The 24,789-nt window shown below is 35.5% G+C and overlaps 1 protein-coding gene and 1 pseudogene across 1 annotated transcript in view; one reads left to right on the top strand and one right to left on the bottom strand.

Annotated features, from left to right (window-relative positions):
- The window catches only part of PIGX (phosphatidylinositol glycan anchor biosynthesis class X), a 34,219-nt gene extending 9,437 nt beyond the window's left edge, over window positions 1–24,782 (top strand). The window contains exons 4-7 of the mRNA XM_061192739.1: window positions 8,842–8,983; window positions 18,857–19,070; window positions 20,973–21,073; window positions 23,761–24,782. Coding sequence (XP_061048722.1) covers window positions 8,842–8,983; window positions 18,857–19,070; window positions 20,973–21,073; window positions 23,761–23,904 — 601 coding nt within the window. The 3' untranslated portion in view covers window positions 23,905–24,782. The remainder of the gene's footprint in view (window positions 1–8,841; window positions 8,984–18,856; window positions 19,071–20,972; window positions 21,074–23,760) is intronic.
- LOC133093773 (ras-related protein Rab-5A-like) lies at window positions 5,591–6,210 on the bottom strand (annotated as a pseudogene).
- Window positions 24,783–24,789: the final 7 nt, after the last annotated feature.

Consider the following 24,789-nt stretch of genomic DNA (forward strand, 5'->3'; position numbering starts at 1 on the left):
GTTTATCAAATTTTTTCTTTTGTGGTTCATGGTTTTTGTGTCCTGTGTAAGAAATCCTTGTCTATTCCAAGATCATGGAAATTTTCTTTTAGAAGTGTTATAGGGAGTATGATCCATTTTGAATTAATTTTTTTATATACTGTTAGGTAAGGGTTGAGGTTAATTTTCCATATGGATATCCAGTTGATCCAGCATCATTTGGTGAAAGGACTATTCTTTCCTCATCAAATTACCTTGACACATTTGTTGAAAATTAATTACCTTATATGTGAGGATCTATTTGTGTACTGTATTCAGACTATGGCCCATAGGCCAAATCCTGCTCATTTTGTACCACCCTTGAGCTAAAAATGATTTTTACACTTTTAAAGGTTGTTTAAAAAAAAGGCAAAGAAAAATATTCAACAGAAACCTTATATGACTCACAAAGCCTAAATAATTTTACTGTTAGGACCTTTACAGAAAATGTTTGCCAACCCCTGATCTGTATGTCCTGTAATGTACTATTTTGATAATAGATGTAGCTTGATGCTACATCTTCAAATCAGGAAGTCTGAGTCCTTCACCTTTTTTTTTGAAAGTTGTTTTGGTTATTCTAGACCCTTTGCATTTTCATATAACTTTTGAAATCAACTTGTAGATTTCTTCAAAAAAGCTTCATGAAATTTTGGTTGGGATTCTGTTGAAACTCTAGATCAATTTGTACAGAACTGATATGTTAATATTAATGAATGTTCCAATGCATGAATATAGTATTTCCATTTATTTAGCTTTTATCAGTTTATCTTAACAATATTATAACTTTCAGAGTATAGGTCTTGCATGTATTTTGTTAAATTAACCCCTAAGCATTATCTTTTTGAAATATTACTGGATTTGATTTGCTAATTCTTTGTTAAGGATTTTCATTTCATGTTCTTGAGGGATATTGGTCTTTTCTTTTGATGTGATGCCTTATCCTGGTTTTGGTGTCAGCGCAATGCCAGCCTTGTAGAATAAATTGGGAAATATTTCCTTCTTCTCTATTTTCTGATTGCGAAGCATTGGCATTACTTCTTCCTTAAATGTTTAATAGAATTCAACAATAAAACCACCTAGGCCTGGGACTTCCCTGGTGGTCCAACGGTTAAGACTCCATGCTCCCAATGCAGGGGGCCTGGGTTTGACCCCTGGTCTGGGAACTAGATCTCACATGCCACAAAAAAGATCCCGCACGAGGCAGCGAAGATCCCACAGGCTGCGACTAAGACCCGGTGCAGCCAAATAAATAAATAAATAAATATTTTAAAAAAAAACAAAAAAAAACAAACATCTAGGCCTGAGGTTTTCTATGTGGGAAGGCTTTAAATTTTTTTTATTACAAATTGAAGATATGGAACTATTCAGATATTTTATTTCTTTTATCAGTTTTAGTGACTTTTTTCTTTCCAGGAATTTGTCTATTTTATTTAAGTTGTTTAATTTATTGGAATAAAATTATTCAAATATTCCCTTATTGTCCTCTTAGTATGTAGAGGTTGTGTAGTAATGTTCCCTCTTTCATTCTGGTAATTTGTGCTTTTTTCTTTCTTTCATGATCAGTCTAGAGATTTACCAATGTTATTGATCTCTGCAAAGGAAATATTTCATTGATTTTTCTTTATTATTTTTCTCTATATTTTCTCTATTTATTTCTATTATTCTCTCTATTATTTGTCTACTTTCTCTTTCATTAATGTCTGCGCTTTATTATCTCCTTCCTTTTTACTTTAAGTTTAATTTCCTCTTCCTTTTTAGTTGTTTAATGTGGCAGTTTAGGTTATTGATTTTTAGACCTTTTCCCCCCTAATATAAGTATCTTTGCATTTAAAAGTATAAATTTCTATGCATGGATAAAGAAGATGTGGTATATATATACAATGGAATACTACTCAGCTGTAAAAAAGAACAAAATTTTGCCATTTGCAGCAAAATGGATGGACTTGGAGGGCATTATGCTAAGTGAAATAAGTCAGACAGAGAAAGACAAATACGGTATGATATCACTTATATGTGGAATCTAAAAATACAACAAACTAATGAATGTAACAAAAAATAAGCAAACTCACACATATAGAGAACAAACTAGTGGTTACCAGTGGGGAGGGGCAACATACAGGTAGGGGAGTAAGAGGTACAAACTATTAGGTATAAAATAAGCTACAGAGGTATATTGTACAACATGGGGAGTATAGCCAGTATTTTATAATAACTATAAATGGAGTATAACCTTTAAAAATTGTGAATCACTCTATTATATACATGTAAGCTACGTAATATTGTATAGCAACTATACTTCAATAAAAAACGAATAAGCAAAAAAGTATAAATTTCCTTCTAAGCAGAGCTTTAGTTATATCCTACAAATTTTCTTTAATTTTATTATTTTTTAATGATTTTTTTTATTGGAGTATGGTTGCTTTACAATATTGTGTTAGTTTATACTGTACAGCAAAGTGAATCAGCTATACATATACATATATCCCCTCTGTTTTTGGATTTCCTTCTCATTTAGGTCACCACAGAGTACTGAGTAGAGTTCCCTGTGCTATACAGTAGATTCTCATTAGTTATCTATTTTATACATAGTATCAATAGTGTATATCTGTCAATCCCAATCTCCCAATTCATCCCCCCTCCCTTTCCCCCTTGGTATCCATAGGTATGTCCACTACATCTGTTTCTGTATTTCTGTTGTCCTACAAATTTTGACATATTTGTTTTCATTTTTTTTTTTTAAAGATATGTTGACTATATGTGTGTGGGTCTATTTCCGGGCTCTCTATTCTGTTCCATTGATCTATTTTCTATTCTTTCACTGGTACCACACTGTTTGGATCACTGCAGCTTTTTTAATTTTATTTTTTGGCTGTGCTGCACGGCATGCCGGATCTTAGTTCCCTGACCAGGGATCGAACCCATGCCCCCTGCAGTAGAAGTGTGGAGCCCTAACCACTGGACCACCAGGGAATTCCCCTATTTTCATTTTCATTTAGTTCAATATATTTTCTAATTTCCTTTTTTATTTCATCTTTGGTGTCAGTCCTTTAGACACAATTGTTTGATTTTAAGGTTTTAGGGGATTTTCCAGAAATCTTTTATTGATTTTTTTTTCTTTTTATAATAACCATTTTATTTCAATCAGAGCACCTTAGTATATAACTAAACACTGGTGAACTGTTTTCCTTACTAATTCTGAATTACTGTAAATGTACAAGTTGTGCTAACAGTTCAACACTTGAATAGATTAAATCATCTCTGACACATGGTAGATCTCATACCTAAAACAATTAGTGCAATATACCTAATCTAGCAAAATAAAATGAATTGGGAAAACAAGGCTGCATTATCGTTACTAACATATCAGAATATTTAATGTTATAAATTACAGGTATGTTGTTTATTATGGTTCTAGCTATGTAGGAACAACTGAAGCCCCTTTTTTTCAAACGGGGAGAGAAGAAAAAAATTGTTTTAGTAACTATTCATTTGCATACTTTTTTTTTTAAACATCTTTATTAGAGTATAATTGCTTTACAGTGGTGTGTCAGCTTCTGCTTTATAACAAAGTGAATCAGTTATACATATATACATATACATATGTCCCCATATCTCTGCCCTCTTGCATCTCCCTCCCTCCCACCCTCCCTATCCCACCCCTCCAGGTGGTCACAAAGCACAGAGCTGATCTCCCTGTGCTATGTGGCTGCTTCCCACTAGCTATCTATTTTACGTTTGGTAGTGTATATATGTCCATGCCACTCTCTCACTTTGTCCCAGCTTACCCTTCCCCCTCCCCGTATCCTCAAGTCCATTCTCTAGTAGGTCTGCATCTTTATTCCTGTCTTGCCCCTAGGTTCTTCTGACCATTTTCTTTTCTTTTTTTTTTAGATTCCATATATATGTGTTAGCATACGGTATTTGTTTTTCTCTTTCTGACTTACTTCACTCTGTATGACAGTCTCTAGGTCCAGCCACCTCACTACAAATAACTCGGTTTCGTTCCTTTTTATGGCGGAGTAATATTCCATTGTATATATGTGCCACATCTTCTTTATCCATTCATCTGTCGATGGACACTTAGGTTGCTTCCATGTCCTGGCTATTGTAAATAGAGCATTTGCATACTTTTAAGCAACTCTTAAATATTACAGAAAAGTAATAAACATATATGTGGAAACTACCATGCATTACCCTACTTACAGCACAGCTGAAGACTAACTTTAAAATAAGTTTGGGGACTTCCCTGGTGGTCCAGTGGTAGAGAATCCGCCTTACAATGCAGGGGACATGGGTTCGATCCTTGGTCAGGGAACTAAGATCCCACATGCCATGGGGCAACTAAGCCCACACGCCGCAACTACTGAGCTCGTGCCCTGGAGCCTGCATGCCACAACTAAAGAAGAGAAAACCCACACGCCACAACTAGAGAGAAGCCCGTGGGCTGAACAAAGAGCCTGTGCACCACAACCAAGACCCGACGCAGCCAAAAATAAATAATAAAATAAAATAAGTTTGTATGTACATGATTGTTAGTGTATTGACTGTATTATGTCCAACGGGGACAAAAGCTCCTTCTTTGCCCCTAAACAACAAAACCTACATAATGACCAGCAGTGATTAAACAGAATCACAGACACCTGGTTTGTTTCACTTTTGTTGATAAGCTCACATGTTTGAAGGGAACACTGTTGATCAAGATGCACTTATCATTTTTCATATTCCTAAAACAAGATGGGGTTACATTTGATTTTTTAAAATATATTTATTTATTTATTTATTTCGTTGTGCCGGGCCTTAGTTCCTGCAGGCGGGCTCCTTAGTTGCGGCTCAAAGGCTCCTTAGTTGCGGCACGTGGGCTTCTCAGTTGTGGCATGCAAACTTCTTAGTTGCGGCATGCATGTGGGATCTAGTTCCCTGACCAGGGATTGAACCCAGGCCCCGTGCATTGGGAGCGTGGTGTCCCATCCATTGCGCCGCCAGGGAAGTCCCTACATTTGATTTTTTAAGCCCATTTAAAATATAACAGGACTAGCTATAGTTTAGATGCTACTGATGTTCATTTTTTTTCCCTTGAAGATATGGGACTCTTTTCTCTTGGATAATTTGTTAAAATGTGGAATGTACACTTTAAATATAGATACTAGGAGAAATTACTGTTAGCCTGAATACTGTAGCTAAGTATAAGTATCTTTAGAACCTCCTTCTAAATAAAGAATGTTTCTGAAGAGTTCCAAATCTTTTTCATAGAACTGTGGGTTCTGGTTAACTGTCGGTCCAGACAGTCATTTGTCTATATCTCTGGTGATGAGAAATGATTCCCCCTAACCTTCCAATGAAATAAGTGGACACACAGCTCTCATTCTCTCCTTCTATTTCTGAAACATTAGTCAGGGACACATGCATGTTATTAAAAATTAAGTTCAAAACACTTAAAATAATTCTGTATTAGAAAATTGACTCTATTATAAGTCTCTTCTTTTTGGAAGTCATATTAAACTTGTTAAACGCTCCAATTCTACTGCTAACATTTAGAAAGCAGAAGAATATTCTACCTAGTTCAAACTGTAGGCTAGTAACTACAACACTGACCCCTGGTTGGCTGTGTGGGTTCATTAAGGCCTGCTGCTCTTCCTCTGGCAGAATTTGCTCCTGGATTCTGTAGTTCATTCTTTGGCAGCTTTTTAGCTATTACTATGAATATTTCATTTACATTTATTGATGTTTGAGCTGATGTCTTCGTGAATAACTTGTCATCTGCATAGGACTGCGCTTCCTGGAAATCTCAGCCCTTTTATTCTAGGTTGGCCTTGTTTCCTGGTAAAGCTATGACTATGTTAGGACTCACTTGCCTCTGAAGTTCTTTAACCCAGTTTTTTGCTCTTGCAAAGGACTCCTCATTTGTGATATCATATGCAACTAATGGCTGCCTGTAGTCCTCTGTAGTACATCGGTGCTAGGCTATGACATCATTCTTGACCAGCTGTATCTCATGTCCCATATTTCACACAGCTTAAAAAGCAGCCCCGGTGGTGCTCTCTTGAAATTCATGAAAGTGGTCCTTCACAGTACGAAGCACCAGGTTTGATTTGCCAACAGCAGGCTCTCCCAGAAGTACTAGTTTGTACCAGCGTACTGTATTTTATTTCCAGTGTTTGGCCCGTTGGGTCTTGTTGCTCCTTGATTAGCCATGTTTAAATTTGAAAGAAGTCCCTAATTTCAGTCTCTTAGATCAGTTTCCAGGATGCAAGGTGTTAATTTTTCTCTTTCTGGAACTGAAGAAACCTGAGACCACACATGCAGGGCTGTGGGGCTGAAGCTACCTGGCAGCGGATCCCAGGTATAGCCCGAAGGACAAGAGAGAAGCTGAAGCTGTGGCTTTGGGGGAGGCGGTGTCTCCTCCTCCGATTGATTTCCAATTTAATTCCATGTGGTTAGAGACCGTATTCTGCATGATTTCAGTTCTTTTAAACTTCTAGAGACTTATTGCCCAGCGTATAGTTTTTCTTATGCACTGAGTATGATCTGTAATTGTTAATCAGATCAACTAAATTGAAGGTTGTTCATGCCTTCTGTATCCTTACTGATTTTCTCTCTACTTGTTCTATCCGTTACGGAGAGAAGGGCATCGAAATCTTTTTCTCTAATTGTGGATTTGTCTGTTTATCCTTGTAGTTCAACCAGTTTTTGCTAAGAAGTAAAATACATGAATACTTTGAAGCTCTGTTTTTAGGTGCATAAAGTACATTTAGGATTGTTATATTTTCTTGATGATTGACCCTTTTATTTTTGTGTAATGTCCTTCTTTATCCCTGACAGTATTCCTTGTCCTGAAGTCCACTTTTTAAGTATTAACATAGCCACTCCATATTTATTGTTATTAACATTTGCATACATTTCCCCATCTTTCTACTTTTATCTCTGTGTTTATATTTAACGTTTCTTGTAGACAGCATATAGTTAAGTGTTACTATTTTATCCAGTCTGTCAATCTCTACATTCTAATTGGAGTGATTAGACTATTTACTTTTAATATAAATATAGATTTGGTTGGTTTGATTTAAATCTATCCATCTTGCTACTTTTTTTCTATTTGTCCCATCTAATCTTTTTTCTTTTTTCTGCCTTATTTTGGATAAATGGAATATTTTTTAATCATTCCATTTTATCTCCATTTTTGGCTTATTAACTATACCTCTCTCTTTTTAAAAAATTGTTTGCTTTAGGGTTTACAATTTTAACTTATCATAGTCTACCTTCAAATAATATTATTGTATACCATGAATAATGTATGAATCTTAGGATAGTTCACTTCTTTCTCCTCCCCTTTATGCTATTCTTGCCATACGTTTATTAACTTTACATGTTTTGCTTATGTTATAAACACTACCATATATTGTTGTTACTTTTGCTCTGAACAGCCAGTCATATATTTTTTACATTATTATTTACTTAAATTGTGGTAAAATGTCCGTAACATAAAATTTGCCATCTTAACCGTTTTTAATTGTACACTTCAGTGGCATTAAGGACATTCCCATTGTTGTGTTACCATCACCACTATCCATCCATAAATCTCTTCATGTTGCAAAACTGAAACTCTGTGCCTCTTAACAATAACTCCCCATTCTTCCCCCCCTGCCCCAGGCAACCACCATTCTATTTCTATCTCTATGGGAATCTCTGCTGAACCCTTTGGTCTCTACCTTCGGTTGGTTGGAATGCAGTGTCTCCCCACCCTGTGCGAAATTTCAGAATTTCTCATCTTTCACTTCCCTTGTAATTCTTTGTCTCGTCTTGTGGAGTTACATCTTACTCATGCTTATTTTAGTATTCAACAAAAACTCAAGAGGACTCCATTTCAGACTTCTAGAACTCTTTCTATGAAGTTCCTTCCTTTCTGGAACAGCACTGTGACTTCTAGCTACTTAAGCCTCCCTTATCTTCTGTCTCTGTTTTCTCACTTAAGCAAAACCACCGTGCTTTGGATCTTCTTCCCTGCGCTTGGTCCAGAATGGGCCTCCAGACAGAATGCCGGGACAATTATACATTTAGGTTTATAATCTATTTCAAATTAATATTTGTAGTATGGTATGAGGTAGAGGTCAAGATTCAGTTTTTTCTATATAGATACACAGTTGTTACAGTACCATTTGCTGAAAAGACAATCTTTTTCTTTTTTTTTTAAACTTTTTTTTTTAATTCTAATTTTTTTTAAAAAATTAATTAATTAATTTATTTATGGCTGTGTTGGGTCTTCGTTTCTGTGCTAGGGCTTTCTCTAGTTGTGGCAAGCGGGGGCCACTCTTCATCGCGGTGCGCGGGCCTCTCACTATCGCTGCCTCTCTTGTTGCGGAGCACAGGCTCCAGACACGCAGGCTCAGTAATAGTGGCTCATGGGCCCAGTTGCTCCACGACATGTGGGATCTTCCCAGACCAGGGCTCGAACCCGTGTCCCCTGCATTGGCAGGCAGATTCTCAACCACTGCGCCACCAGGGAAGCCCTGAAAAGACAATCTTATCCCCATCAAATTATATTGGCACCTTTATTTTAAAAAGTGTGTGTCTGTTTCTGGACTCCATCCCTTTCCATTGATCTTTGTCTGTTTTCACACTAATACTATATTATGGCTTATGACATGAATTTATGAAAGATCTAATGAGTGGTTCTGATGTGATATAAATATTTCATTTGACTTGGTATAATCTTGTTTTGAAAAACTAATTTGAAATATAGTATTTCTACTAACTTGAATATAACGTTATACTAGCTCATTTAAAAAATGAATGTAGATATTTACTTTAAACATACTTGTCTTACAGAGACCTGTTAATAAAAGTGAAATTTGGAGAGAGCATTGAGGACTTACAGACCTGCCGACTCTTAATTAAACAGTACATCCCGACAGGACTTTTTGTGGATCCGTATGAGTTGTCTTCATTACGAGAGAGAAACATAACAGAGGTACAAGTGTTAGAGGGGTTTTTTTGAGAGAGAAATTATTGTAGGGATGCTATAATTTGGATTAAGGCAAAATAGGTAAGACAACATTGTAGTACTTTTGTATTGATTTTTTTAAAGTGTATAAAGTAACCTTTTAAAGATAGGACGGGAGTATTCTTTAAAAAGTGAGTGATACCTGTCATACTTGTCAGTAATAAGCCAACTAAACTGATGTTATTAAAGCTTCTCTTTGAGAAGATTAATGGTTAATAAATACTGCTTCAACAGCAACTTTGTTAAATTGACATATACCCCAGCACCTGTATAATTTGGGTATGGGAGGAAACGAAACAAATATTTATTGGATATCTGTATGACAGATATCTTCTTTTTTTTTTAAAGGAAGCAAGGTAAAATTAAGCATTATAAGAAAGATTATGTCCCACACCCTTTACATAGATTAATCTTATAACAACCTTGGAACGATTGCATTTTATAGATAAGGAAACAGGCACAGAGAGGCCAAATAACTTATCCAGGATCACATAGGCAAATGGAAAAGCCAAGAAATGAATCCAGGATTGTCTAATTGCAAAGTTGTCGTTCTTTTGGGAAATAAATCTTACTCCTTAGCTGAGGGTTTCGCTAACTTTGATAAGAATCACCCATGCAGGTTATTGTCTGCCTGGGAAAGTTTAATTCAGCAGTTCATATTGGACCCCCAAATCTGTTAATGACTCAAGTGATTCCTATTAAGAAATTTTGGGGAACACTGTCTTAGTTCATAGGATTATAATCTATATATGAATTTTTAAAAGGCAAAATGGATACGCTTGGAGTCATTTATGATGGCAGTTTATTTCTAATTGTGGTTTAGGCCAATTTCTTCACCTGTTTTATTAAGTTTGTTTTTGAGTAGGTAATTACATTCTCATGATTCAAAATTCAGGGGGTGTAAAAATGTATACATGATAAGCTTCCACCTATTTTTTAACCCCCAGTCACCATTTCTTCCTGTGTTCTGGAAAACTGTGTTTTTGGAATCGTAAGTTTCACTCAATCAAAATGTGTTCAGACTTCTGCCTTGGCCAAGTTGGAGAACAGGGACCAGATTTACTTTCCCACTTAAACAACCAAGAAATAGACAAAATATATGAAATAATGGAAAAAATAATTGAATATCAGGCAGTGAAGGCAGTGATATCTTAGAGGTGGGAAATAAATAAGGTTAGCCCTTCAGTTGTCCTAGCTTTTTGCATGAGAGTTTTCAGGCTGTAGTACAGGGAGGGTGAACCCAAGCAGAGCCTGGTGAACTTCTTGAGTTGAGGAGATAAAGGTAAGATTTGGGAAAGACCAAAGTCACTAGAATTCACTAGACAGTGTACCAGAGAGGAGAGATCTGCAAAGAGACAAACTGCAGAGATCCATAGAGGTTCCCCTCAAGTACGTAGTTGAGTATTAATTAATGCATGCATGTGAGGAAACTGCTTGATGCTGGGAAAAGAACCATATGAAAAAATTAGAGGTAACAGTGTCTCACACCGGCTCAGTTGTAGTGCCTGTTCCCAACAACCAGACTAGGAAAATCCTCGTAATTCACTGGGCATTGGATAGATTAAACAGAAGAACTTTTACTCAGTAGTGGGGAATACTAAGCCCTAGACTGCACATTGCTTCAGTCCTGCTTAACAAATTTCAAAACGAAGACCTTCCAAAAATCAAACTGTTGCAAGTATATTTACTGCATTCCAAACAAAGCTCAAGAATATTTATAGGAATGCAGAAATATCTAGCACCCAAAAAGATCAAAATGTCTTGACTCTAATAAAAAGTTTGCAAGGATGCAAGGATGTGGGAAAATATGACCTGTAATGAGGAGATAAATGAATCAGTCAAAACTGATGCAGAACTGACCCAGATATTAGAATTAACAGGCCAAGAAAATAGTTATTATAACTGTATTCCATATGTTCAAAAAGGTAAGTAGAGAAATGGAAGATATATGAAAGGACAGTTGACCTTTTAAAGATTAAGACTACAAAGTGTGAGATGGAAAATATTCTGGATGAACTTAATGGCAGATCAATGCAGAAGAAAAGATTAATGAACTTGAAATCATAGCAATAGAAACTACCAAAAATATAAAAGAGATAAAAAAAGAAATGTAAGAAGTGAGTAGAGCATTAGTGAGTTATGGGACAACTTCAAGTGGCCCCCACCATAAGTGAAACTGGGCTGCTTCCAAGAGATGTCTGCACCCCTGCACTCATTGCAGCACTGTTTACAATAGCCAGGGTATGGAAACAACCTAGGCGTCCATCAGTGGATGAACAGACAAAGAAATGTCAGAGAGATAGATATGAAAATGAGAGCTATATATAAATGTGTATATACATGTGTGTGTATGTGTGTATATATATGTGTATATACACATAAATATGTGTACATACACACAGACACACAGTGGAATGCTATTCAGCCATAAAAAAGAAAATCCTGCCATTTGCAACAAAACACATGAATTGTGAGGGCATTATCCTAGGTAAAATAAGTCAGAGAAAGACAAATATTGTATGATCTCACTTATATGTGGAATCTAAGAAAAACTGAACTCAGAAACAGAGAGTAGATTGTTGGTTGCCAGGGGTGAGAATGTGGGAAAAATGGGTAGTCAAAGAGTACAAACTTCCAGTTATAAGAGGAGTAAGTTGTGAAAATCTAATGTACAGCATGGTGACTATAGTTAACGATACTGTATTGTATACTTGAAACTTGCTAAGAGAGTATACTTTAAAAGTACTCACCTCACACACACACACACACACACACACACACACATAAAGGTAATTATGTGAGGTGATGGATGTGTTAACTAATCTTATTATGGTAATCATTTTGTAATATATACATATATCAGATCTTCATGTTGTACACCTTAAACCTACACAATGTTGTATGTCAATTATATCTCAATAAAGCTGGGGGGGAGGTGTAATGGGAATCCACAAGGAGAGAGGAAAGAGATGGAGATGGAAAAAATATTTGGAGAAATAATGGCTGAGGGACTTCCCTGGTGGTCCAGTGGTTAAGAATCTTCCTTCCAATGCAGGGGATGCGGGTTCAATCCCTGATTCGGGAACTAAGATCCCACAGGCCACGGGACAACTAAGCCCGTGCACCATAACTGGTGAGCCTGCGTGCCTCAACTAGAGAGCCCGTGTGCCACAAACTATAGAGCCCATGCTCTCTAGAGCCCGCATGCCACAACTAAAGAGCCCATGCACTCTGGAACTCATGCGCCGCAACTAGAGAGAAGCCTGCGTGCTGCAATGAAGAGCCTGCGTGCCATAACGAAAGATCCTACATGCCACAGTGAAGATCTGGTGTGTTGCAACTAAGACCCAACACAGCCAGAAAAAAAGAAATAATGGCTAAGAAATTTTCAAATTTGATGAAAACTATAAACCCACATATCTACGATGCTCAAGTACAAGAAATATGAAGGAAACTACACCAAGGTACATGATAATCAAATTGTTTAAAACAATGATAATGAGAAAATCTTAAAAGCATCAAGATGAAAAAAACACATGTAAAATACAGAGGACCAAAGATAAGAATAACAGCAGATTTCTTGCCAAAAATAATGCAAACAAGAAAATGGAGTAGCATCATCTTTATTGAAAGAAAAAACCTGTGAATTTAGAATTCTGTAGCCAGTGAAAATACCTTTCAAGGTGAAGGTGAAATAAAGACTTTTTCAGAGGTACAGGCTGAAAGAATTCATTACCATCAGACCTCCAATACAAGAAATGTTAGAAGAGGTCCTTCAGGCAGAAGGAAAATGATACCAAATGAAATCTATATGTACACCAAGGAAAGACTGGCACTTGAAATGATAACTACATGGGTAAATATGACTTTTTTCTCTTATTATTTAAATTTTTCCAAGATAATTGACAAAAAATAATAACAATGTAGTGTAGCCATTCTTAACCATGTCTAAGAATAAAATGTATGATAGCACTATCACAAAAGTTGGGAAGTGAAAAATGAAATACACTTTTGTAAGGTTGTTTTACTAAATGTAAGGTAGTTTAATATCACTTGAAGGTAGACTCTGCTACATTAAAGATGTTTACTATAAACCCTAAAGTAACCACAAAAATAACAAAATAAAAAGTTGTAGTTAATATGCCAGCAAAGCGGATTAAATGGAACTATAAAAAACATTGAGTCACTCGGAAAGAAGGCAGAGAAAGAAGATAAAAGGAACAAAAAATAGATGTAAGATATAGAGAACAAGATGAATTGAACTTAACCATATCAATAATCATATTAAGTGTAAATGTCTAAATATCTCCATTGAAAGGCAGAGATTTTCAGATTGGATAAGAAAGCAAGACCCAACTGTATGTTGCATACAAGAAATGAACTTTAAAATTTAAAACAAAAGATAGAACATGCTCACACTGATCAAAAGAAAGCTGAAGTGGCTATATTAATATTAGGCAAAGGGATTTCAGAGCCAAGACTATCACCAGTGCTAAGGAGGGTCATTTTGATAAAGGGATCAACTAATCAGAAGGAATAATAATAATCCTAAACGTTTATGCCACTAATAACAGAGATTCAAAATGCACAAAGAAAAACTGGTAGAACTGTAAGGTGAAATAGATGAATCCACAGTTATAGTTGGAGATTTCGGTACCCTTCTCTCAATAATTGACATAATAAGTAGACAGAAAGTTGATAAGGATGTGGAAGATTTGAACAAAACTATCAACCAACTTGACCTAATTAGCATTCATGGAACACTCCACCTGACAACAATAGAATACACGTTCTTTTTTAGGTGTACATGGAATATTTACCAAGATAGATCACTCTAGGCCATAAAACAAGCCTCAATAAATTTAGAAGAATTCAAGATGTCCAAAGAATATTCTCTGACTACAAAGGAATTAAATTATAAAGAACAGAAAGATCTCTAGAAAACCCTCAAACATTTGGGAACTAATTAGCATACTTCTAAGTAATCCATGGTCAAAGGAGAAATCAAAAGGGAAATAAAGAATTTTGAACTGAATGGAAATGAAAACACAAAATATCAGAACTAATGGGGTACTGCTAAAGCTGTATTTAGGGGGAAATTTGTAGCACTAAAATGCCTATTTTAGAAAGAAGAGAGGTCTCAGTCAGTGTTTTCAGCTAAGCCTCCTTAATCTATGAAAAGAAGAGCACATGAAACCAAAGTAGAAGAATGTAAATAGTGAAGGTCATAGCAGAAATTAATGAACTAGAAAACAGAAACACAATAGGGAGAGCCAGTGAAACTAAAAACTTGTTCTTTAAGAGGGATAAAATTGATAGACCCTTAGCCAGACTGATTATAAAAAAAATAAGTACTGTTAGAATTAACATCCTGTGTCAGAAAAGTATTGTACATTTCATTTTTATAAAGTTTTACATTTTTAGATTATACAAGTTATTCAAAGATACCAATTACTGTGTCTTAATTGGGGAATGTTTTGGGTTGTTTTGAAAGAGCTGTAGCCTATGAGAGAAAGATCTGTTGAATGTTACAGATATGGTACAAAAGTTTTATAGCTTAATTCATTTAACTTTGCTCTGGTGGTTTATGACACGTGTAGTTGAGTGTTGTCATGAAAAAGTATAGGTCCATGTCTGTTAACCAGTGCATGTTGCTCTAGGATTAATTTTTGTTACATAATTTCAATTTCTTTTTTTATTTTATTTATTTATTTATTTATTTATTTATTTTTGGCTGTGTTGGGTCTTCGTTTCTGTGCGAGGGCTTTCTCTAGTTGCGGCAAGCGGGGGCCACTCTTCATCACGGTGCGCGGGCCTCTCACTTTCGTGGCCTCTCTTGTAGTGGAGCACAGGCTCCAGACGCGCAGGCTCAGTAGTTGTGGCTCACGGGCCTAGTTGCTCCGTGGCATGTGGGATCTTCCCAGACCAGGGCTCGAACCCGTGTCCCCTGCATTAGCAAGCAGACTCTCAACCACTGTGCCACCAGGGAAGCCCCTATAATTTCAATTTCTTGATAACATTCTATTGCCATTGTTTTATCATGGTGAAAGTGGAACAATGAATTCTGACTTTTGTGGATCAGCGTAGAGTCACTGGACTTTTTGGGGTTGCACTGATGGTTTGGCACGTGTTTGGGAGATTTACCAGCTTCCAACTATTGTCTAGATCACTTTTGATTGTCAGGTTATGATTTTCAAAAATATTTCTCTATTATTTGGAATCTGAAGTGATACACATACCTGTAACTCTCTTTTGAGATTTTTTTTTTTTTTTTTTTTTTTTAAAGTACAAACATCCCAGCAACAGCACATGGTAAGCTGTTGCTGAGGGCATAGGTCTTTTTTTTTTTTTTTTTTTTAATTTTATTTATTTATTTATTTATTTATTTATTTATGGCTGTGTTGGGTCTTCGTTTCTGTGCGAGGGCTTTCTCTAGTTGCGGCGAGTGGGGGCCACTCTTCATCGCGGTGCGCGGGCCTCTCACTATTGCGGCCTCTCTTGTTGCGGAGCACAGGCTCCAGACGCACAGGCTCAGCAATTGTGGATCACGGGCCTAGTCGCTCCGTGGCATGTGGGATCTTGCCAGACCAGGGCTCGAACCCGTGTCCCCTGCATTGGCAGGCAGATTCTCAACCACTGCGCCACCAGAGAAGCCCCTCTTTTGAGATTTTGATCACCTGTCAATTGGTGTACCTACTTGTACATTTCCCCCTCTTCCCTATTGTAGCTAGGTGTCAAGAAATTCATAGCCTAAACTCCTGAGTCAGCTCCAGGACCTCAGACTGTTGTTTGTGGACTAGCTTCTGCTGGTTCTTATTTGATCTTGGTTTAAAATGGATTTGGGTCTCTGTTGAAGTTCATTAAAAAGAAATTATCCCCATTTAAAATTTTGAGACATAATTCACATGACATAAAATTCACCCTTTGGAAATGTGTTATTTAGTAGTTTTTAGTATATTCATAAGGTTGTACAACCATCACCACTATCTAATTCCAGATATTTTCATTACTTGCAAAAGAAAACCCCTATAAGGCTGATTTTTGAGATTCAGATACCCAGAGTAAAATTTTTTGAACCATCATCAAATAATCCTTTGACCAACAGGGCCCTACCTGAAGACCAGAATGCCATGTGTAGCAATTTGCCTCATTTTCATTATATCCCAGCTTAAATTCATATTAAAAATATTCTCAGTTTTTGGCAAGTGACCATATTTTTATTTCTATGGAAAAATAAGCAATAAACAAACAAAAATAAACAAAACAGCTCAATAATTAGAGAAGCTGAAGATCATAGTACCATCATAAATTCTAAATAGCACAATCAGGAATATACTTTATGTTAGTTCTACTTATTACACTTAATTTTCAATTAGATAAACATGGGCTATTTTATATTATTTAACCTAATTGAATAGGAGAGTCAGTTTGACCTGGCTTTGAATCTTGTCTCCTTTACTTACTAGCTACAGTATATTGTTTATCCACCCTGATACTTTGTTTGCTCATTTATATAATGGGGCTAAGAGTTCCTACCTGATAGGGTTCTTGTGAAAATTAAAGGAGATAACATATATAAACCACTTAGTGAAATACCTAAGTACTCAAAGAAAGTTATCTTTATTATCTTGTGATCTGTGTTGGCAAGATAGAAAATTTGGGCTTATGTGTTATTTTGATTTGTAACTAGTTGTACCCAAAGAGAGTTCATTAATAAATTTCTAGCAGGAGGTCTCTAGTAAAATTCCTTAGGGGTTTGCTCTTGTGATCCTCCTGGTCAACATTTTTATCCTTAGATAAAAATACAGAAGACACAGTTATCAAGTTCATAAATGTTACATAAATGCTGGTTGACAGATTGGGATTTCAATTAAATCTCAACAGCATAGAAAAAATGGACTGTAGCCAGAAAGATAAATTTAATAGAGAGAGATATAAAGCCCTGCATTTAATTAGTAAAACATCAATTACTCGAAAAAATAGGATGGGAGTTATTTAAAGTTTTGTGCAAAAAGTTCAAATGAAAAATATAAGGATGAATAGGCAGAGCACAGGGTCAGTGAAACTATTCTGTAGGATACTGTAATGATGGATACGTGTCATTTTACATTTGTGAAAAATCCATAGAATATACAATGTAAAGAGTGAACCCTAACTTAAACTATGGACTTTAGTTAATAATAATGTTCATCAGTTGTAACAAATGTACCAAACTGTTGTTAATAATAGAAAAAACTCTGAGTGTGTGTGGGAGCTGTGGGGAGTATGTGGGAATGCTGTTATTTTTTGCTCAGTTTTTCTGTAAAACTAAAACTGCTCTAAAAAATGAAATCTATTAATTTTAAAAAATAATATATAGAGAGATAGTATATAGATATGTGTCACACTGAAATGAGGCTGCTAAAAAGCTAATGCAATTTTTACACCTAGAAACTGAAACAAAAAAAAAAGCTAATGCAATTTTTGCTGAAGAAGGTAGTGTCGCTACTATTTTCTCTGAGTATTTTGGAAGGCAACTGATAAGATGAATGGTTTAGAAACCATGTCATGAGAAACCAAGAAAACTGCATATTTCTTTGGGTAGGAGAAAACTTAGTGGAGGCAGTGTGGTTGCCTTCTGATGTATAAGGGACCCTTAGTAATACAGAGGACATATTTATTGCAAATATTGTAAGTATCGACAATTGGTGAATTATTATGGGTCAGAGCATCAAGTTTCTACTAATAAAAAAGGAATAATTTTAACAGTACATAAAGTGAGATGATTCAAAATAATGAACTCCCTTCCAGTCATTGAAAGCATTAAAATAGTGGCTGGATACTTGATAAATACCCTCATTGGAACAGTGGTTTAACTTGATTACCTCTAGGTTCCTTATGACTCAAGATTATATAATTCCTTGACCTTTGCCAATAAGTTCTGTTACTCCTGTGATGAACAGAGAAGAAACAACATGTGAAAATATAGCACTTGGTATCACTGTCAAATAGAAGAATTAGAATGCTCGCTGTGGTGGGTAGAAGTTAATGCTGGTTTTTTCTCTTTCCATAAAGAATCTAGAGAAAACTTGCGTGTGTGTATGCATACACACACACACACGAACACAGATTATGTATATAATGTTGATATACATTTGTATGTGTGTGCATATGTATATATGTGTGGTTTCATACATAAATATGTATGTATGTGTATATGGATACGTTTGTAAGTTAGGGCTAATTTCTGCCACATGTGCAGTTTTACTTTTGGTGTAGAATACTTACTTTAAAATGTTTTTTACCATATTATTTTTTAAAAGAATCATTTACCATTTTTTCCATTAACTTTTTATGCCCAGTATGGAAAGAGTGCTGACCTTTGCTTAGACTTTCTGACCGCAGTGCTCTATCTTACTCACTACCATCTTACTTCTGTGAAGAACAGGAAATTAGCAGAATGACACCAATCATTTTAACCCAATACTGGGTTAACTGTTTTTGTCATAGTTTTCATACTTATTGAATAATGCTATATTTATTCATGAAATTTCTTTTCTTGGTACCTGTGTAGTTACCTAAACAAAGGTTGATAAGGAAATTACATAGAAATTTTTATTATGGGGAAATTTCACACCCCAGAGTATAATTTCCTCAGTTTACTTTTAGTAAATGTCTATTAAACACACATCACATCTTGTGTTTTCTACTTAAAATTGAGGATGGAAGGGGAATGGAAATTGTTTATAAGGGGGGTGTTTTGACATTTTTGTTCATCTATATAACAATCTTATGGTTTTATTTTTTTTTAATCTTCCTCATTCATTTCTTCTGGACTAATATTTGTTTTCTTTTTGACAGGCAGTGATGGTTTCAGAAAATTTTAATATAGAGGCTCCCAACTATTTGTCCAAGGAGTCTGAAGTTCTCATTTATGCCAGACAGGATTCACAGTGCATTGATTGTTTTCAAGCTTTTTTGCCTGTGCATTATCGCTATCATCGGCCACATAGTAAAGATGGAGAAACCTTTATTGTGCTCAATAACCCAGATTTATTGATGTATTGTGACCAAGGTAAGGATTGCAAGTCTTTTTGGAGAGTTGAAAATAAAATTAAAGGTATAGTGGTAAGTCTGAAGTCAAGGACGGTGATGACAAAATCATGTTTCTTTTTTCTTTCTTTTAAACTTTTTGATTGTAAAATAAAGCACAGATATAGAAAACTTCACAAATATATAGTTTAGTGACTTATTAGAAGGCAAATACCCATGTAACTACCACCCAGGTCAAGAAACAGAACTTTGCCAGCTGCCCTCGCAGGAGCCCCACGTGTCCTGTCCCAATCTCCTTTCCTGTAAGAGTAACCCACTCTCCTGACTTTTAATCACTTCCTTATGTTTCTTTATACTTTTATCTCTCAAGTGAGCATTCTTAGACGCTGTAGCTTAGTCTTGCCATTTAAAAAAAATGTTATTTCCATTAAGTCTCTTAATTTACAGATTTCCCCTCTATCTCCTTTAAAAAAAAATTTATCTGTTGAAGAACCGGGGTCATTTGAGACCCTATCATTGTTGGGGTTTGGGTGATTATACTTATTAGTTCATCTGACTTCTTTATTACTTGGAAATTGGCAGCTGGCTCGAGAGGTGTGATCAGATTCAGGTTTGATTCTTTTGGCAAGACTATAGGTGGTGCTGTGTTCTTTTATGAGTGGGCATATAATGTCTGGTTGTTTCTTTTTTCAGCCATTGATCCTTATTACTCCTTTGCTGCTTTCTGTTTCTTCATACTGATACTGCAGGATTTGTAGCTGTTAGTGCTCTGTGTCCACTCACATGTACTTTGGTGTTTAGGGGGGATACTTTGTCACCTAGTTTTGTTGTAAAAGTTGTCTATGAGTTATTGGGTTTGTGTGTGATTGTTCTTTCTGCTTTTATGTGTGGATTTTTTTTTTTTGGCTGCGTTGGGTCTTTGTTGCTGCATGCGGGCTTTCTCTAGTTGTGGCGAGTGGGGGCTACTCTTCGTTGCGGAGCGCCGGCTTCTCAGTGCGGTGGCTTCTCTTTGTTGCAGAGCACGGGCTGTAGGCACGAGGGCTTCAGTAGTTGTGGCTCGCGGGCTCTAGAGCTCAGGCTCAGTAGTTGTGGCGCATGGGCTTAGTTGCTCCGCAGCATGTGGGATCTTCCTGGGCCAGAGCTCGAACCCGTGTCCCCTGCATTGGCAGGTGGATTCTTAACCACTGCACCACCAGGGAAGTCCCTATGTGTGAATTTGGGTAAATTAAAAAACTATGCTCTTATCATTTTCAGTCTTCCTACAATCAAGACTTTAAGAAGCCCCTTTCAGATTTTGGTTCTTTGTGTCTCCAAACAGAAGTCAGTAGCACTGTTACTAACGATTGGCAGATAGAAAGTTTTTAATCATACATTTGCTGTCATCATATATTTCATGATGAGAAAACTTAAAAAGTATTCAACTGTGTTAGCTTTGTTTATCCAACCTAGTTTTCTGTTTCTTTTCATGGTACCTTTTACTTACCCTAAATAAACTTTGGAAAAGTGCCCCCTCCCAAGAGAGCACCTGGGGTTCTGGAATTGTTCGTTTTTTTGGTCTGAGAGTTCTTTACACGAGTGTATTTTTTCTACGGAAATTTATCAAGTTGTAGGTTTAGGATCTGTTCATTTTCCTGAGATATGTTATACTTCAAAAAAAGTTTAAGTTAAAAAAAAAAATGGCCCCTGGTGTAGTGGGATTTGTTAAGAAGTCATGCTCAACTTCTATACAGTCTTTGTAATTTTATAATTTCCTAGGCATCCATTTAGAACAGGCTGTTAAAATAAAACAGCACATGATAGTTGGGTCCAAATCATGTACATTGTGTATTAAAATATTTGAATACTCATATCCCAACATGAAAGACTGGCCTAGCCTCTAGTCCAGATCAGTTTTCTGATATGGTGTTCTACCACTTTTTCTCAGAGTTTCCGATTTTGAAATGCTGGGCTCAGTCAGAAGTGACAGCTCCTTGTGCTTTGAACAGTAAGGATAACTGCCAATGGAACAATATGAAATATAAATCAGTAAGTTAATATTTTATGTTGTTTTAGGTCATGCGACCTCATATAAAACTCTTTCTATAATGTTTCTGCCACGTTTAAGGGATTAGCATTTTATATTCTATCATAGAAAGCTGTTTTTTTGTTTGTTTTTAATGTTGTTTCTTTGTTACTAATGGCAACAGTCATAGAATCATTTAATTTGGGGGGTGGGGATTTAGAGTTAGTCCCAATGCCTCATTGATGCAGAGCTTAAGTATAGCTGATGTGCTTTTTAAAAGTGTGGAATGGTAAAGAAAAACAATGGTGTGTCCATCTGATTTTAATCAATAAAACTTCACTTTATTTAGAACTTTTTATTAATTTTTGAGCAACAAAATGAATTAGTTGACTTCATTATAGTACACAGAAAAAGTGAAAAAAGGAAAGTAAAACTCTAAAGTTGTATCATTTCTACTGTGGTTAAGTTTCTAGACAGTTGTATTGTTATTATAAATCTAAATCTAGGCTGCTTCAGGCCATTTTTAGCGTTTTAACCTCCCAACTTGTTTTCAGTTATTAAATTAGGTAAGTATTAGTACTTCATTAACACTGGCTTTGTCTAAGGAGTCTATAGTTTTCTACTTACCCTCTTGAGCTAACATAGTCTACTTTCCTCTCAGACTGGTAAGTCTTTGTACAACATATCTCTTTTCTTTCCCTCTTTTTTTCTGTTCTTTTGTTACTCTTTTAAGAGCTGCCTTTTAACTGATGCTTGTAGTATCTGAATTTCTCTTTGTTCCTAATTCTCTTTAAGACCTGTTTTCTTTGGTTGAATGCCACAATCTGTGTCATTATTTTTACAATTTATTTTTACAAGGAGTCAAATGAGTTTGCAACAAAAGTAAAAAATATTTAAAAATTTAAACTAGCAGACAACATAACTGTCAATCAGATAAACATAAAGCAGATTTGTTCATATGTGTGGATATTTAGATTTGAAGTGTTTTCCTTGTAGTTGCTTAGAAGTATGTCTACCAGCTAACTCAGAAAACCACTACTGACAGTGAAGACCTACTGCAAAGCCTATTATTTTGTATTGGAGAACCTTCTTTGAACAGACAGTTGGAAAGATGTATGATTGTGCTAATATCTTATGCAACATAAATTTGCTTTTGAGATTTCTATTGCCATAGAGTACCTGAATTTTTTTCAAACTCTAAAATACATCTGGAGAATTACATTTGATTTTCTTATGTGAATGAAGAGTATGATTAATATTTATACTATTTATGATGTATTGGTTTAAAAAATTCGTGGTGTGCATTGCTACACAATAAATAATCACTCTATTAAAACATTTTAAATTCAGTTCTCTTTAAGACCATGTAACTTGAAATAGGAGGTCGTAATTAAGTACTTTGATTTTTTTCTTTGTTACATTTCTTGTTTATATATACCAGAAAAATAGGTGACCATTACTAAGATGGTGATCTGTACTAAGGCTTGTTTTAAAATGCCATTATTTGAAAGATAATTTTAGATGGTACTTTGTTACAGATTGTGTTGGTAACTTCTTTTTTGAATGTGAAAGTGTAATCCATGCATTTATAAAAAGAAACCAAAAATAAAAGAATTCCCAAGTTACCTAAATTTTAATGTTTTTCAAAACCTATTTTTAAACCATAAAATTTCCCAGAGTTTCTAATTGAATCCCTTTATCTTCAAAACCAAATAGAAAATAGAAACCAAGTTGAACATAGGAGAACTTTTGTATTGCTAGTCAGTATTGCAACTACTTGGATGTTTTAAAAACAGTAAAGGACACATTCAATTGTGTAATTTGTGAATAACAAACTTTTAAAAAAATTTTTGGCTGCATTGGGTCTTCGTTGCTGCACGTGGTCTTTCTCTAGTTGCGGCGAGCGGGGACTACTCTTCGTTGCGGTGCACAGGCTTCTCATTGCGGTGTCTTCTCTTGTTGCAGAGCAAGGCTCTAGGCGTGCGGGCTTCAGTAGTTGCAGCATGCAGGCTCAGTAGTTGCAGCACGTGGGCCCTACAGTGCGTGGACTTCAGTAGTTGCGGCGCATGGGTTCAGTAGTCGCGGTGTGCGGGCTCTAGAGCGCAGGCTCGGTAGTTGTGGCACACGGGCTTAGTTGCTCTGCGGCATGTGGGATCTTCCTGGACCAGGGATAGAACCCATGTCCCCTGCATTGGCAGGCGGATTCTTAATCACTGAGCCACCAGGGAAGTCCTAACAAACTTTTAAAAGCTGTTTGAGGAGAGAAACAGCAAAACAGGAATGAATGGATCCTTTAGTTTTATTGTTGTTTTAATGTTTTTCCTTTAGGGCTTCAACTTCTAGATAATTCTGTATTCTAATATGAAACATAGTAAGAGGAAGTAAGTGTTTATATTGATTACAGAGGTGACATTAGGATATAGCCAGTATTTTTAAACAATATACTCAACTCTGTAAAAAGCAGAAAAAGTCAAAGCTAATGAGAATTTAAGAATTATTGTGGGGATTGAGTCTGATTCTGTCACATTAACTGAAATGTTGAATTTAAAAGAATCATTCAAATAATAATGTTATATGTAGTATAGCAATGGCTGAAAGATATTTAAAAGAAAAAAGAAAAAGTTAAAATTAAAAATCAAAGAAGTAGTGGTTTCACCTTAGGACATTGATCTTAAATGTCTTTAACTTCTCTATCCATCTCTCTCCCTAGGTATATAAGAATGCGAATCTACAGGTTCCAGTGGGACTGACCATACATACCTCTTTAGTATGTTCTGTGACTCTGTTTATTACCATCTTGTGTTCTACTTTAATCCTTGTGGCTGTTTTCAAATATGGCCATTTTTCCCTATGAGTTTTATGTAGTTAAATGCTTTCCATAAACCTAAATAAGACCTATTCATTTGCGACTAGAAGTGTTCTAGAATTACGTCATTACTTTTGTCTTTCGTCTTCATTTATGGCTAATATTATATTTACTAGAGGAAATTCTGGATGATTCTCAGCTAATTTCAAAATTCAGTGCTCTGTTGTGTAGACCTCTCATAATCCTCAAGCATCAAGTACCAATAGAGGAAACTTAATTCTGTTAAATTAATATTTATCTTGTGAGAAGTGACTTTATCTTCATTTGTGTTATAAATGAGTACTTTATGTATTAGAGACAAATTATCGCTAAAAATTGAGAAAATTGTTATGAATAAGATTAATTTGGATGAATCAGAGTTTATTTAAATGTTAATTTTATGAGAATATTAATTTATCCAGTGTTTCAAAAGAAAATCATTAAAGTAGGACAGCTAAGAAATTATTAATATCAAAATTGATTTTTCCTTAAAGCATTTCCATTCTCCTTTTCTACTTTATAATACTGCTTTTGAATATATGAATTGGCAAAGGGCTTGATGAAATTAAGATTAAAGAGTATATTTTATTAAGTTGTACAGTTACAAAACTTTGTTGAATCTTCGGGCGATTTTTTAAATAACAGAAGGTCTTGATTTACTGTTTTTCTTTGTAAAAATTAGAAAATAAAGTAAATGCCGTAAGCTAATTAAAAAATAAAAGGGCAAGCATGTTCCAAAACAGAAGCCAAAAAACTGGGGTTTGTTGGCATTGTTTGTTTTCTGTGGCATAATGGGATATGATGTACTTTATATATGCTATCACTGGTTAATTTCCTAAAACACTCTGGTGTTTTTATGGAATAAATCTTTCATAATTTGGCACATATAGCTTG

This window comes from Eubalaena glacialis, chromosome 6 (assembly GCF_028564815.1).
Source record: "Eubalaena glacialis isolate mEubGla1 chromosome 6, mEubGla1.1.hap2.+ XY, whole genome shotgun sequence".
Taxonomy (NCBI): Eukaryota; Metazoa; Chordata; class Mammalia; order Artiodactyla; family Balaenidae; genus Eubalaena; species Eubalaena glacialis.